Genomic DNA, 13,763 nt, shown 5'->3' with positions numbered 1-13,763 from the left:
CACTTTGTATATTTTGTAAAGTGCTTGAGAAATGTGAACTATGCCATACTCAGGCTACCTACACCTTCCATTGCCTTCTCTATACAAGACCAGGATGATTCTGACTCTGTTGGCTCTTTGGACCTCTTCCCCAAACCAAAGACCTTAATTTCAAAAGGCCAAGGTCATCCACTGCATCCTGGGCCACCAGCTGTCACATTGACTTTTGTCATGCTATTGGACTTTTATGACTCTGGAAAAGGAAGTGAGGCTGATGGCTTCGTGTCACTCTGCCTCATTTAAATTCAATTCATCCACAAGTTGAGACATCACTCTAGTGGTGTCATTGGTCCTCTTTAAGAACTAAGGATTGACAACAACAACAACAGTTTTGAGGGGAACAAGGTGCTAGAACTAAGATCTTTCCTGGCTAATCCTATATCTTGAAGTTCACTTCCTCTTCAGTTCTAAGTGGTGTAATATAGTGGCTAGAATCCTGGCCTTATAGGTAGGAGAGACCTGGGTTCAAAACCTGCCTTAGACCCTTAGTAGCTATATAATAGGATAATCAATTAACCTTCCCAAATCTCAGTTTCTCCATTTGTACAATGACGATAGTGATTATAATAGCATCTACATTAAAGAGCTGTTATGAAGCCAAAATAACATACATAAAGAATTCTGTAAACCTTAAAATGCTTTATAAATGTCAGTTATTTTTGTTTTTTTATCATTATTGTATATGATTATGAACAGTTCTATAAGAGTTTGGGGGGGACATAAGTGATAAAGAAGACTGCAGGTTCAGAGTTCAGGAGGACATTAAATCTAATGACAAGATACTTGAGTGAGTAAGTATCTTACTCTGTGAAAGAAATGAACAAGAATCCTCAAACCACACATGGGATTAGCTGGCTCCAGGAAACCTCCGAAGTGACCCATTCTATTCTGTGTTTGGTAGACAGCTTATCCATCCTCAGGAAGCAGCCAGACTAAAAGGTAATCGATACGTGTTGTATTGTTGTGACGTGTTATAAAAATATGTTGGAAAGGAGAAGGGCAGCTACAAGGAGCCATACAAAGGACTCGAGAGAGAACAGGTTTGTCAGAACTTAAAGTGAGACATAGGATCATAGAGGCAGAAAGTACCTCAGAGGCTGTCTGGTCTGACAGGTGAAGACACAGGCCTAGGCAGGTTTAATGATCGCCTAGGTAGCAAACATCAGAGACAAGATGTGAACCCAAGTCTTTTTAGTCTAGAGTTAGGGCTCTATCTACACCCTCCCACTTTTAGGGTGGGGGAATGGTATTTCTGCAGATGGGTAGTCTATCTTTGTATAGAAATACCCATCAAATAGAGAAGAGAAATTCATAAGGCTACCTGTAACGACCTGCCTATCTCCCCTCACTCCCCGTGTGTCAAGATTCCATAACCTTAGACCAGACACAAACAAACTCTCAGAGGTAGGATAGGGACCATAGGCTGTTTTCAATGATGTAGCGTTGGCCAATCTTGTGATACAAACTACTGATATCTTTGGTGTTGTCTGCACATGGCCCTGCATAGAAGGTTACAGAAGGAAATACAGTCACAGACACAAAGGGACCACCTCTACCCCACCCCCAACCCCGTCCCACCCCAGAACACATAACCATAGCAGCCAGACTGATCTACCAAAATGAAGTCCTGTTTATCTTTCTCTCTCTTAAACGTTATCATATTCTAAGTAGGCAACATGATTAAGACCAGCTCTCAAACAACAACAGTGAGAATTCTGCTTTTTTCTGCTCTATGTGCTGGCTGCAGGCCATCCCACTGTGAGAGACAGGCTAGTTCATTCTGGATTCTCAGCAATTTGGAATTATCCTTTAATCCCTACACTGTGCATATCTTTAGAGATAGCAAAACCGGACTATATCACAAAGAGTTCAAAGAAAGAGAAAAAAGACTTATAGCAACTATATGTGGTGACAAAGACCTGGAAACTAAGGGGGTGTCTATCACTTGGGGAATGGCTGAACAAAGTATGGTATATGAATGTAATGGAATACTACAGTGCCATGAGAAATGATGGAGGCGACAGTTTCAGGGAAACAGGAAAACTGTATGAATTGATTCATAGAAAAGTGAACAAAACCAGGACAATTTTTATACAATAACAACAGCATTTGTAAAGACCAACAACTTAGACTTAAGAACCCTGTTCAACACAATGACCAACTATGTTGATAGGTAATCAACGAAGAAGTATATTACCTCTATTTCTTTTCGGAGGCAAGCGGGATTAAGTGACTTGCCCAGGTTCACACAGTTAGTGTCTAAGATCAATTTTGAACTCAGGTCCTCCTGACTCCAGGTCAGTGCCCTATCCACTGCACCACCTAGTGACCCCAGAAGTGTATTACCACTTGGCAGAAAATGGCAAACTCAAGATACAAAATTATATATATGTGTATATATACATACATATACATATGTATAAAATTATATATATGTATATATATACATACATATACATATGTATAAAATTATATATATGTATAAAAGTTTATATACACACATAAAATTATATATACATATGTTAAATCATATCTATAAATTATTTGTGCATGCATAAAAGTATGCATACTATGCAAAATAATATAGACATATATAAATATATGTTTAAACATAGACATAGATATATATTTCGATATGACCAATGTTGGAATTTGGCTATGTGCATTTGTTACAAAGGTTTTTCTTTTCTTTCTTTTTTTTAATGGTAGGGAGAGAAGGTAGGTGAGAGAGAAAACAAATGCTTGTTAATTGGAAAAATAAAGAATAAAATTTTAAAAATTTAAAAAGAGGGAGATTGGTGCCTTCTCCCGAAATGGCTACAGTAGCTATGTGCATACTTCCTTAGTTCAGCTGTATTGCCTTCTTTTCTGTGTGCTATGCTAAACCTATAATTCTGTCAAGTCTACCTACTTAACCTCAACCATTATAGGCTCAGCTCTATACCAAACCCAGGCATGGACACATTCATAAAGAGCCAGTTGAAGCCATGAATTTGGAAGAGAAAGAAAGACCTGGAAAGTGAACAGCTAATGCTGTAGATGATGTTGAAGAGCTGAATGTGATTTTGTGGACTGTGCTTTGTCGTGGCAGAGTTTGGAAAGGGGGGTTGTTTCAACAAGAACGGGAGAAACCTTTTTGGCAAGAGACTCACCAGCCTGATCTTGAAGCCTTTAGACTGAAATCTGAGGGGGAGGGAGAAAAATGCCTAGATAAGGCTATGAATCCACATCCTATGAAGGCCAGCAGATGTGATCTATAAAAAGCAAGATGACATATAATGTCATGTTTCACAGTTCTTCAGTGAAAGTTACACAGAAATGGGTTGGAAACAATTCTACCTGTGTGTAGAATGTGGATAACAAACATGGTGAATTTAAATAACCAAAACAAAGAGGATAGGATGGTCTTAGGAGCATGACTAAAACCGGGAGGGACAGGGATCATGGCTGGTATTGAAGGGTATGCTTTGTTCCAGAGGAGCAGTTTTCAGAGAAAGGGAGGGGAGGGGAGTGCTTTAAACAAGAGGCGTGGCTATAAATTAACAGTATTACACAAGTCACATGCAAAAGAGAGTATCACTATTTTAAAAATTCTCACACTTTCTGCGCATACCAGTGAAGAAGTCCATTAACATGAGAGTAGAAACACAGTGGAAGGTATTTGGATGGGGACGATAAGAAAAAATGAAAAGTGATATCATTATGGGAGTCCCCAGTAGGAAAAAAACCTCAGACTGGGAGGAGTTAGCAGTCACAATAGTTCCTGGCCCATGTGATTAAAGGCACAATAGTAGAAAAGTGTGGAACATGTTTAAAGAAAGTGAATTTTATTTGGAATATAAGGAGTGATGTGAGCTAAGATTTGAAAAGTAACAGGGCAGCGAGGGTGTACAGTGAGTAGAGAACCAGCCGTGCCATCAGGAAGACCTGAGTTAAAATCCAACCTCAGATAGTGGCTGCCTCTGATACTCCTCTGAGAATGTCTACAAAGGAAAAGGTTAACTTTCTTAGTGAGTTATTTTTTGGTAGAGGGTTGTTGGTTGAATGATTGACTTCTGAGTTACTCCAAGACCCTAAAGGACATCAATAGACAGATGTAAATTTGCCCTATGGACAGTATGCAAGAAATGCAAATATTTAGGGAGTTTCCCATGAGTTCTGATTTATTCAGTGTAGATCCCAGGTCTGGAATAACTCAGGTTTCTCTCATCTTTCTTTCCCATATTCCATGTGGATCATAGTACTGGTCTTGGAAATATCCAGGTGGAGGATCTTCCTCCTCCTTCTCTTCCTCCTCCTCCTCCTCCTCCTCCTCCTCCTCCTCCTTCTCCTCTTCCTTCTCCTCCTCCTCTCCTCTTTTCAATCCTTTCTAAGGATTGAAAAATGGGCAACTAAGGAAAATAGCCTTTTCTTTTATGGATATTCCCAGAGGAATCTCTGGGGCTTTCAAGAACAAATGCTAAGGGAGGCCTTCTTAATGGCATTTAATGCCAGGGCACAGACCAGGTTGAAAACTCACCAGCATTTCAACTGGGCCAGTCAATGTCATGAGGACACAGGATAAATTGTGATTTAGCCCACCTGAGGCTAAAATAAAACATCAGCCCTCAGACATCAAACCTATGTCAAAGGGCATTCCCCCCCTAAACTTCACATTTCTTCCTGTTTAAGTGCCCTGGAGTAGAACAGCTTGACTTTGTCGACTGACCAATTTCATAAAAGAATCCAATTTCATTTCCAGTCAAGAAAAGCTGTTACTTTCTGGAAGGCTTCCAACATCTGCTTTTCAATGATCAAGCCCAGTCATCAGGAGGAATTCTGCCAAGAACTGGGAGAATTAAGAGGAGTCAGCTGGACTGAGATTTAAAAGCAGAATATTTGCCAGCAATAGCACTAGAATACATCCTGTCCCAAGGAGAAGAGGCTTCCCACCAAAAAAAGCCCTAGTCCTGCTAAGTAGGAAATGCTAACCAAGCACTCGGAGGAAGCCGGGTAGACATGTATATTTACAGAGTTTTTCAACATTTACTTGGGTATAGTATTATAGGAGCATAGATTTAGAGTGGAAAGGATCTTAGAGGTCATTGAATCCAGCCCCTTTATTTTCTAGGTGAAGAAACTGAGGCACAGAATGACTTTCCCAGGGTCACATAGTTAGAAAGTATCTGAGACAGCATTTGAATCCAGGACTTCCTGACTCCACAATGCCATGCTGCTTTCAAGTAGATGCAGTGTCAGTGAAGTGTGCTGAGTGAGGAGTTATAAGGCCTGGAACTATTCTGAGTTCTGATTGGTGACATTCAGCCTTATATTCCAGATCTAGTCTCCATTTTTGTCTATCTCTATGACAGGTTATATACATTGTCACCTCGCTGCTCTTCAGAGCATATGTGGTCTTCTCTAACTAGAATGGAAGCTCCTTGAGAACATTTATAGCTCCTGTGCTTAGCAGAGTGCCTAGAATAAGTAAGTTTTTGATAAATTTTCTCCTTTTCTCCTTCCCTCCTCCCTTCCTTTCTGCTTCCTTCCCTCCCTCCTTCCTTCCTTCCATCTTTCCTTCCTTCCATCCTTCCTTCCATCCTTCCCTCCTTCCTTCCATCCTTCCATCCTTCCATCCTTCTTTCCATCCTTCCTTCCCTCCTTTCTTCCTTCCTCCTTCCTTCCTTCCTTCCCTCCTTCCCTCTTTCCTTCCTTTCTTCCTTCCTTCCTTCCTTCTTTCCTTCCTTCCTCCCTCCTCCCTTCCTTCATCTCTCTCTCTCTCTCTGTCTCTCTCTCTCCCTCATCTTTACTGCATGACTTTGGGTATATTGCTTTTCCTCTTTGAGATTTCACCTTCTACATCAGCCATGCTTGCCTCACAGGTTACTGGAATCAAATAAGATGGTGCCCCTGAAATAGCTATATATGTGTAATTATGATTATGATTGATTGATTATCTTTGCACCAACACAGAAAGTACGAAGTTTTCTGATCTCCCAATAGTCAACCAGGCTCTATTTAGCTTGCGTCTATGTGGCCATGGAGAAATGCTTTGGCTGGAAATGAAGAAGTACCTCCAACATTATTGAGTAACAATTCAGTAAGGTAGGAAATAATTCTACTCTTTCTTATTTGGCATTTGAAAAAACCCCAAACTTTTCTTTTTCTTTTTTTCCTATAGAATAATGGCTTTCCTGACAGGAGCCTCCTTATCAGCTGATGATGAGTCAATCCTACTGTGGGAGCAAGTTCACGTTGTCTGACCCCTTCTTGCCTTCCAGGGAGTCGAGAAACACAAAGGCACGCTAATACCAGTGGTAGTGATATGATCAACACTTTATTCCAATGAATACTACTTTACAAATATGTGCTAGCTATGCCTCAATTAGTGCAAATAACAAATGAATCCCCTGAAGTGATTCCATGAATTTGAATTTGTATTATTTGAAATTATACTTATGTAAGACATGGTAACTGTTTCCAGCCCAGTGGAAATACGCAGTGCCAATTCGAATATGTGACCGCTTCAGGAGATTCATTATTTGCACTAATCGGGACCTAGATGGAGCACTCTATAGTTTCCAAAACATTTTACATCTATTATCTCCTTTGACTCTTATGTGGCATTCTAGCAATGTAGGTAGGCCAGACGTTAGGATCTCCATTTTACGGAAGAGGAAATTGGTTAAAGGGAGTTAAATCCCTTGCCTATATTCATATATACAATTGGTAGGTGGCAAAGTTGAGAGTAGAATTCATGTCTTCTGACACCCAGGATGTCACAGGGCATCTCTCATCCTTTTGACGTATCTAAAATTATAGAATGTTAGGTCTAGAAGGGATGTTAGAAGGTGATGTAGTGAAGAGTGCCAGAGGAGGAGCCAGATAATTTGGATCTGAATTGTGGCTCTGCTGCTCATGACCTTTGTGACTTTGGACAAAACGCTTAGCTGTGAAACAAGGGAGTTGGGTTATAATGATAAAAGTAATAATAATGATGATGATAATGGATAGCATCTACACAGTGCTTTAAGATTTGCAGAGCACTTTACAAAGATTGTCTTTGTAAACCTGTAAAATTAGCTATCTAATTTTACAGATGAGGAAACTAAGGCCAGGAGAGGTTAAGTGACTTGCCCAAGGTCACACACCTAGAGTCTAAGGTTGGATTTGATTTTGTTTCCCTGATTCCAAGTCCAGTGCTCTACTCACTGTGCTAACTAGCTGTCTTCTAAGGTCTTTTCAAGCTCTAAATGTATGATCAAAAGAGTGTTTAGTGGTAACTCATTTGCCCCATGGTCGCAAAGCTAATTAGTAGAAAAATTGGGACTTTAGATTTTAGATCTCTTATCTTCCCATTCAGTACTTTTCCAATCTTACCATAACTGCCCTTCCATATGTATTAAAAATAAAATGGCCTATTAGTCTATTTTTAGAGACAATGTGAGATATAGTGGATAAAGAGTTGGCCTTGAAATCATGAAGATCTGAGTTCAACTCCTACCTTTCACACATATTAGCTCTTTGGCCATGGAAAAGTCAAATGATTCTCTAAGACTATAAGCTACTGGTGAGTTGCCTTTCTACATTGGTGAAGGAATTTCCACAGTGACAATTCCCCATATTGTGTGAATCACATATCTAGGTAAAAAAAAGTCCATTCTCTTTTCAAATAGAAGTATGAACTTTTCTTTGCTTTTTCTTCCACTTCATTTTTTCAAAAAAATCATGGCAGCCATTCTCAAATTTTTCTAAGCTTGAGTTTTTATCTTTTCTTGGGCTGTTCCACATAGGTCAGTCTTTCCTTAGCTCATCTAAGTACCATTATCACATGTGGGAAAACAATGAGAAGGGGAGATTTATGTTTTATGCGTTGCTAGAAATAGAAATATGTGGTGACCTCCTGATTACAAATCTTGATATTTTCTTGTTAGAGGAAGCATTCACTTAGCATCTTCTTCTAGTGAAGGCTAGAGATATTTTTGTTTTTTATGTGAATTTTTGTTGATTTGTTTTCATATCACCTTATTTCCCACTGTATTATAACCCCAATTCCCTCCCAGAGATCTATGCCTTACAATGAAGAGTGAAAAAGAGGAAGAAAAAAATTCATCAAAACCAACCAGCATATTAAAAAAAACTGACATTACATATAGTGTTCCACACCCATGGTCCCCCACTTCTACAAAGAGGAAGCTAGTGGTTCTAAACAATTGCAATGTTGTGGGTAGCAAAGGTAAAGTGAATTGGAGTGTTATAATTATCTAAATAATTCAGAATCACAAAAAGTGCAATTGAAGGCAGGATTTTTTTTCATCTTCAATTATCTTAATTTTTCAGTTTTCACTGGTAACAGTCACCAGTTAATTCCTCAACTCTTTTCTTTTTGGAGAAGAAATAATCCAGGAGCTTAACTTAATCTAGTAAATATTCTAAGACAACACACACACACATGCACACTTTGTATTAGAAGGTCACCTAAATTAGGCCATACTACTGACCTTAGGGTAAAAAACTGATAAAACATTTTTTGAGACAAGAATCCATAAGTCTCACTAAAAGGATCTTACCTCAGAAAATCTTTGGATGTCCTGGGTTAGGGTTCCCACGCGTTTCCACTGGTAATATTTTAACAACTTCAAAATTGCAGGATTGACAGCATTATCTGATGGTACAGTTCGGAAGAAATAAGGATATTTTTTCTTATCAGCTAGGACTGGTGTGGTAGCTGCGAATGAAAGCTGGAAAAAAAAGAAATCAGAAAATATTTCTCTTAGGATGAGCTCAAAGCAGCTATATTCAGCTTAAGAGCTAGGATAACACTACTATTATTCTTTTGCACTGTAAGATTTTCAGCCTGTTTCCCTCACAATAGTTTCATGAGGTAGGCAGAGCAAGTATTTTTATCCCTTTTTTACAGATGAGGAAACTGAGGCTCAGAGAAGTGACTTTGGAGATGGTCACGCAGCTACTAAAAATCAGGAGTAGGAGCTGGACCAGATCTTCTGACTTTAAGACCCGTGCTTTTTTCTACTCCAAGTATAATTCTATTCAGCCTGATCTCATGACACAATAGACTAAGGGCCTTAGTTCCTTGAGGTCAAAAGGCATAGGAGGACTTTAATCAAACACAAAGAAGGAAAAATATTTGGAGAGCTGTTTTTAACTTGACAAAGTTCATCATCTCCTGGCTAATTTTCATACTTAGCCAAATTCTACTCTTTGATTTCTTTCCTCCTCTTTCCAGTCTATTAAGAGCTGTTGGAGAAAGTCACAAAACTGTGCTGGCTGGGGCTGCTTCAAATTCTGCTACAAGATTGAAGCTCAGCGTGGCCTTCACCACTCCAGCAATCCTTTTATTCATCTCCGGGTGACTTCTTATCTCATTCCCCGCAGTGACTATATCGAATGTTTTCTACTTTTCCCAAACCTCCAAAAGTTGGATGATTTTCAAGGGATAACCTTGCTTCCTAGTTTGCTGAGAAGACTGGGTCCATTTGATGAACTCCCTGAAGTCTCCTCTTCTACACTTCAAAATTCGACTGCGACTTATCCTTCCCTCAGTGTGGCAGGAAAAGTGCTTGATAGGGAGTCAGAGAACCTGAGGTCGACTCTTGGCTCTGCTATTTACTGCCTGTCTGACCTTAGGTAAATCACTTCTCCCCATTCTGGTCCTGTTTCCTCACCTGCAAAAAATGAGGAGGTTGGAATAGGTAATAGAATATAAGCTCCCTGAGGGCAGGAATTGTTTCATTTCTGTCTTTGTATCCTCTGTGCTTAGTACGGTGCCTGGTGCATGGTAGATACTTAATAAATACTTATTCATTGGTTATTTGATTGTTGAGGTCTTTTCCAACTCTACTGGAATCCCTGTTACTGGAAGAGTATCCATCCTTCTTTGTAATATTAACTCTTTCAGGTAAGCCTCTCCTGAACCCTTTTCCATCAATCATTCACTTTTTATTCTTGCATCTTCAATCTCTACCTTTCCCTCAATTCTTTTTCCTGTCTATAAACATGTTCAGGTCTAGCTGTTTCTAAAAACAAACATCCTGTCCTCAACCATGCTACCTCTTCAAGCTAGAATCTTACTTCTCACTGCACAATTCAATGCCAAACTTTAAGGAAGAAAAAATCTAGTTGTGGCTTCCACTTCTCCATCTTCTTATACCTTAACCCTTTGCAGTCTGGCTCCCATCCCCATGATTCTATTGAAACTGTTTCCTCCAAGGTCACCAAGGGTATCCTTATCACAAAATTAAAGGACATTTTCTTAGTTCTTATCCTTCCTGTGTTCTCTGCAGCATCTAATACTGTTGACCACTTTCCTCTTTCTTCAACTTTTCTGCCCTCTTGGTTCCTTGATAAATTTATTTGCCTTGTTTTCCTTTTATGTATCTCATCATTATTTTCCCCTGTTTCCTTTGTTAGGTCCATAGTGCCTCCGCCCACCCTTCCCATTACTATCCATGGGCCTCTTTTCTCTTGACACTCCACTGTCATCTTAATTTGCTCCTATGGCTTTAAATGTTGCCTTTATGCTGATAATTACCAAATCCATACCTCTTCTTCTGAACGTGACCAAAATTTCTGAAGATACCTCCATTCCAAGGCATCACAAACACCTTAAATTCAATATGTCCTAAATTGAACTCATCTTCCCCTCCTCTCAAAACCTTTTAGTGACTTGCATGTTTCTGTTAATGACAGTCATTTCCCTAGACTCAAAAATTGAAGTCATCTTTGACTCTTGACTTTCCCTCATTCCCCATCTAATCAGTAACTTAAATCTTGTCAGTTCCATGCTTTTAATGCCTTACACATCTGTTTCCTCCTTTGCATTATCACTGCCAGGTTTGTATTATCTCTTTCTTTTGTTCATTATCCAGAATCTAGGTGGAAGAGTACACAGAAGTCCTGAGTATAAAACCTGCCTCAGACACTAAGTTGTGTAACCCTTGGAAAGTCACTTAACCTCTGTTTGCCTCAGTTCCCTCATCTGTGAAACGGGGATAATGATAACGCCTACTTCCCATAGTTGTGAGGATCGCAGAAGATAACAAATAAAGCACTTTCCAAACTTCAAAGTATTATATAAAAACTTGCTACTATAGTCACCATCATCATCATCATCATCATCATCATCATCATTCACTCATTTGTTCATTCATTTATTCATATGTATCTTCAATCAACCCAATTAGAGTAAGAGAGTTTCACGTATGGTTCCTGTTTGCTGTTTTAAATTCTAGATGAACAAATCACATCACTGGTTCATCTTAGGAGTTTCTGACATTAGTGGATGTTTATGGTCCTATGAAATCCATTCTACATGGGATTATAGAGGTAGGGCTGGAAGGGATTGTAGAGGTTCTCAAGTCCGCCTCTTCCCACTACCATCATTTTATAGATATGGGAAGTTCATCTTCTTCTTCTTGTTCAGTTTCATCATGTTTCAGTCATGTCTAACTCTTTGTGACCCCATTAGGAGTTTTCTTAGCAAAGATGTTGGAGTGGTTTGCTATTTCCTTCTCCAGCTCGTTTACAGATGAAGAAACTGAGGCAAACAGAGTAAAGTGGCTTGCCCAGAGTCACACAGCTAGTAAGCATCTGAGGCCGGATTTGAACTCAGAAAGATGAGTCTTCCTGACTCCAGGCCCAGCACTCTATCCATTGTGTCACCTAGCTGCCCCTGGAAAGTGTATCACAGAAAGTGTATGTGAGTTGGCAAGTTCAGTAACATAGTAAGACACAAAGATGGGGTTTGGACTCAGGCCTTCTGACTCCAAATCCAGTGCTCTTTCTACCGTGGTCTTTGTGTTGTTCATTGTTCTTGATAGATGACCTGCCCAGGATCAATTGGTACTATCTCCAGCATATCCTGCTACCCTTAACCTATTGTAGAACTCTTTATTTGTCAGATGATCAGTCAAGGAGACTGTGCCCATTGACTTTTCCATTTCCCACTGGACAGCTGTAAGCTTCTGCCCTTCACTTTCCATTGAGGACCAGTGCTGCAGGACACACGTCAGCCTAGGCAGCATGGAGATGTTGAACATTTTTGCCCTTTCCCATGTAGGGCGCTTCATCAGTGGCCATTGGGTGAGAGTAATTCAGGCTGCTTTGTGTAAGTGATTCAGGATGCTTTATGTTCTATACCCATTCTCTATCTGTGTTGTCTGACCAAAGTTATCCTATCGAAGATTGAGAGAAACTTAGTTCTAGGTGACTTTCATGCACGGTGTAGTGGAAGTAGTGTTCTTAGCATATCCATTTTGTTTTATTAATGCTTACTCCAATGCCAATCAGCCTGTATGCCTTCTTTTGCTGCTGTGACTTTTCTTAGAGCACTAGAACAGCATTTTTAAACAAAATACAAATATCTACACAAAGACAACTTGATTTTAAATCCAGTCTCAGACACTTACTGGCTATGTGACCCTGGACAAGTCACTTAACTTTCCTTTCCCTCAGTTTCTTCCTCTGTAAAATATTTAATAATAGCAACTAACTCCTAGGATTTTTATGAGAAGAAATGACATTTGAGAAATATTTGTAGTGAGAATTGTAATATTGATAATATTCTAATTTGATAACATTTTTAATGGTTATAATGTGATGATATTTGTAATGAGATAACATTTGTAGACTGCTTTGCAGACCTTAAAGCACTATATAAATACTATTATTATTACAAAAATTAACTGTATGATAAGGTAGTTGACATCAATCTGGATTCAATTTTTTCCAATCAAATGCTGGAACAATATCTCCAAGGTAGTAGCCAACAGTTTTGGGAAGACTATTTCCCTCTCTGTAAATTTGACCTGGCATTGCTCTCGAAATAGGTTGACTACTGCTCTCCATCCAGTGTTAATCTCTTCAAGGATGTCGATGTATAACAAGTTTAATCCATCCTCACACCATGGGATCATCACTACTACAGTTTCCAGTGACTAGAAAGGGGACTTGATATCATTTGCTTTTCTAGAGGCTTGAGGATTACATAGTATGTGACCAATTGTTGAAAAGTTGGGAACAAACCTGTTTGCTCGTGACTAGTGGAGGTTCTAAAGTCTGTCTCAATGTGACAGAACTGGCAGCTTTATGAAAAAAGGCTGATGGCTGATAGGGTGATAACTACTGAGATTTTCCGGGTCACCTTATTTCTGAAACATTCTGTTCCCCGGGGGATCTGGCTGTTAAGATAGCAGCATATGAACCTTTCTGTGAGTTTGCCCATACCATGTCTCCACCCACCTTAAGGCACTCAGGACAGATTCTATCATTTCCTGGGCACTCTCTACTTGGCATCCTTTTAACTGCTGTCACCACATCATCTCACATGAAGTGTGGGATATCTTCATGGTTGGCCCGAGAAACTTCACATCTTATGCAGATGAAGGAGGCAGAAACTGATTTGTCATGACTTTCATCCACCAACAGTCTGTGCTATGGCCATTTTATCTTTGAAATCAACTAGTAGCTTATGTTTCTGCTATCTCAAGGTTAGGCTTCAATCAATAGATCGATAAACATTTATTGAGTGCCTACTGTGTGCCAGGCACCATGCTAAGCACTGAAGATACAGAAAGAGGCAAAAGACAGCCCCTGCCCTCAAGGAACTTACAGTCTAGTTGGGGAGACAACATGCAAACAAATATATACAAAACAATCTATGTATAGGACAAATAGGAAATAATTAACAGGGAGAAGGCATGAGAGTTAAGTGAGACTGGGGAAGC

The 13,763-nt window shown here is 39.5% G+C and overlaps 1 protein-coding gene across 1 annotated transcript in view; it reads right to left on the bottom strand.

Moving 5' to 3' along the window:
* Positions 1-13,763, bottom strand: part of GABBR2 (gamma-aminobutyric acid type B receptor subunit 2) — an 850,065-nt gene that overhangs the window by 410,385 nt on the left and 425,917 nt on the right. Inside the window, exon 3 of the mRNA XM_036741052.1 lies at positions 8,589-8,759. Within this exon, the coding sequence (XP_036596947.1) occupies positions 8,589-8,759 (171 nt within the window). The remainder of the gene's footprint in view (positions 1-8,588; positions 8,760-13,763) is intronic.

This window comes from Trichosurus vulpecula, chromosome 1 (assembly GCF_011100635.1).
Source record: "Trichosurus vulpecula isolate mTriVul1 chromosome 1, mTriVul1.pri, whole genome shotgun sequence".
Taxonomy (NCBI): domain Eukaryota; kingdom Metazoa; phylum Chordata; class Mammalia; order Diprotodontia; family Phalangeridae; genus Trichosurus; species Trichosurus vulpecula.
The sequence above is the reverse complement of the archived record's forward strand: the minus strand, read 5'-3'. Positions and strand labels throughout refer to the sequence as shown.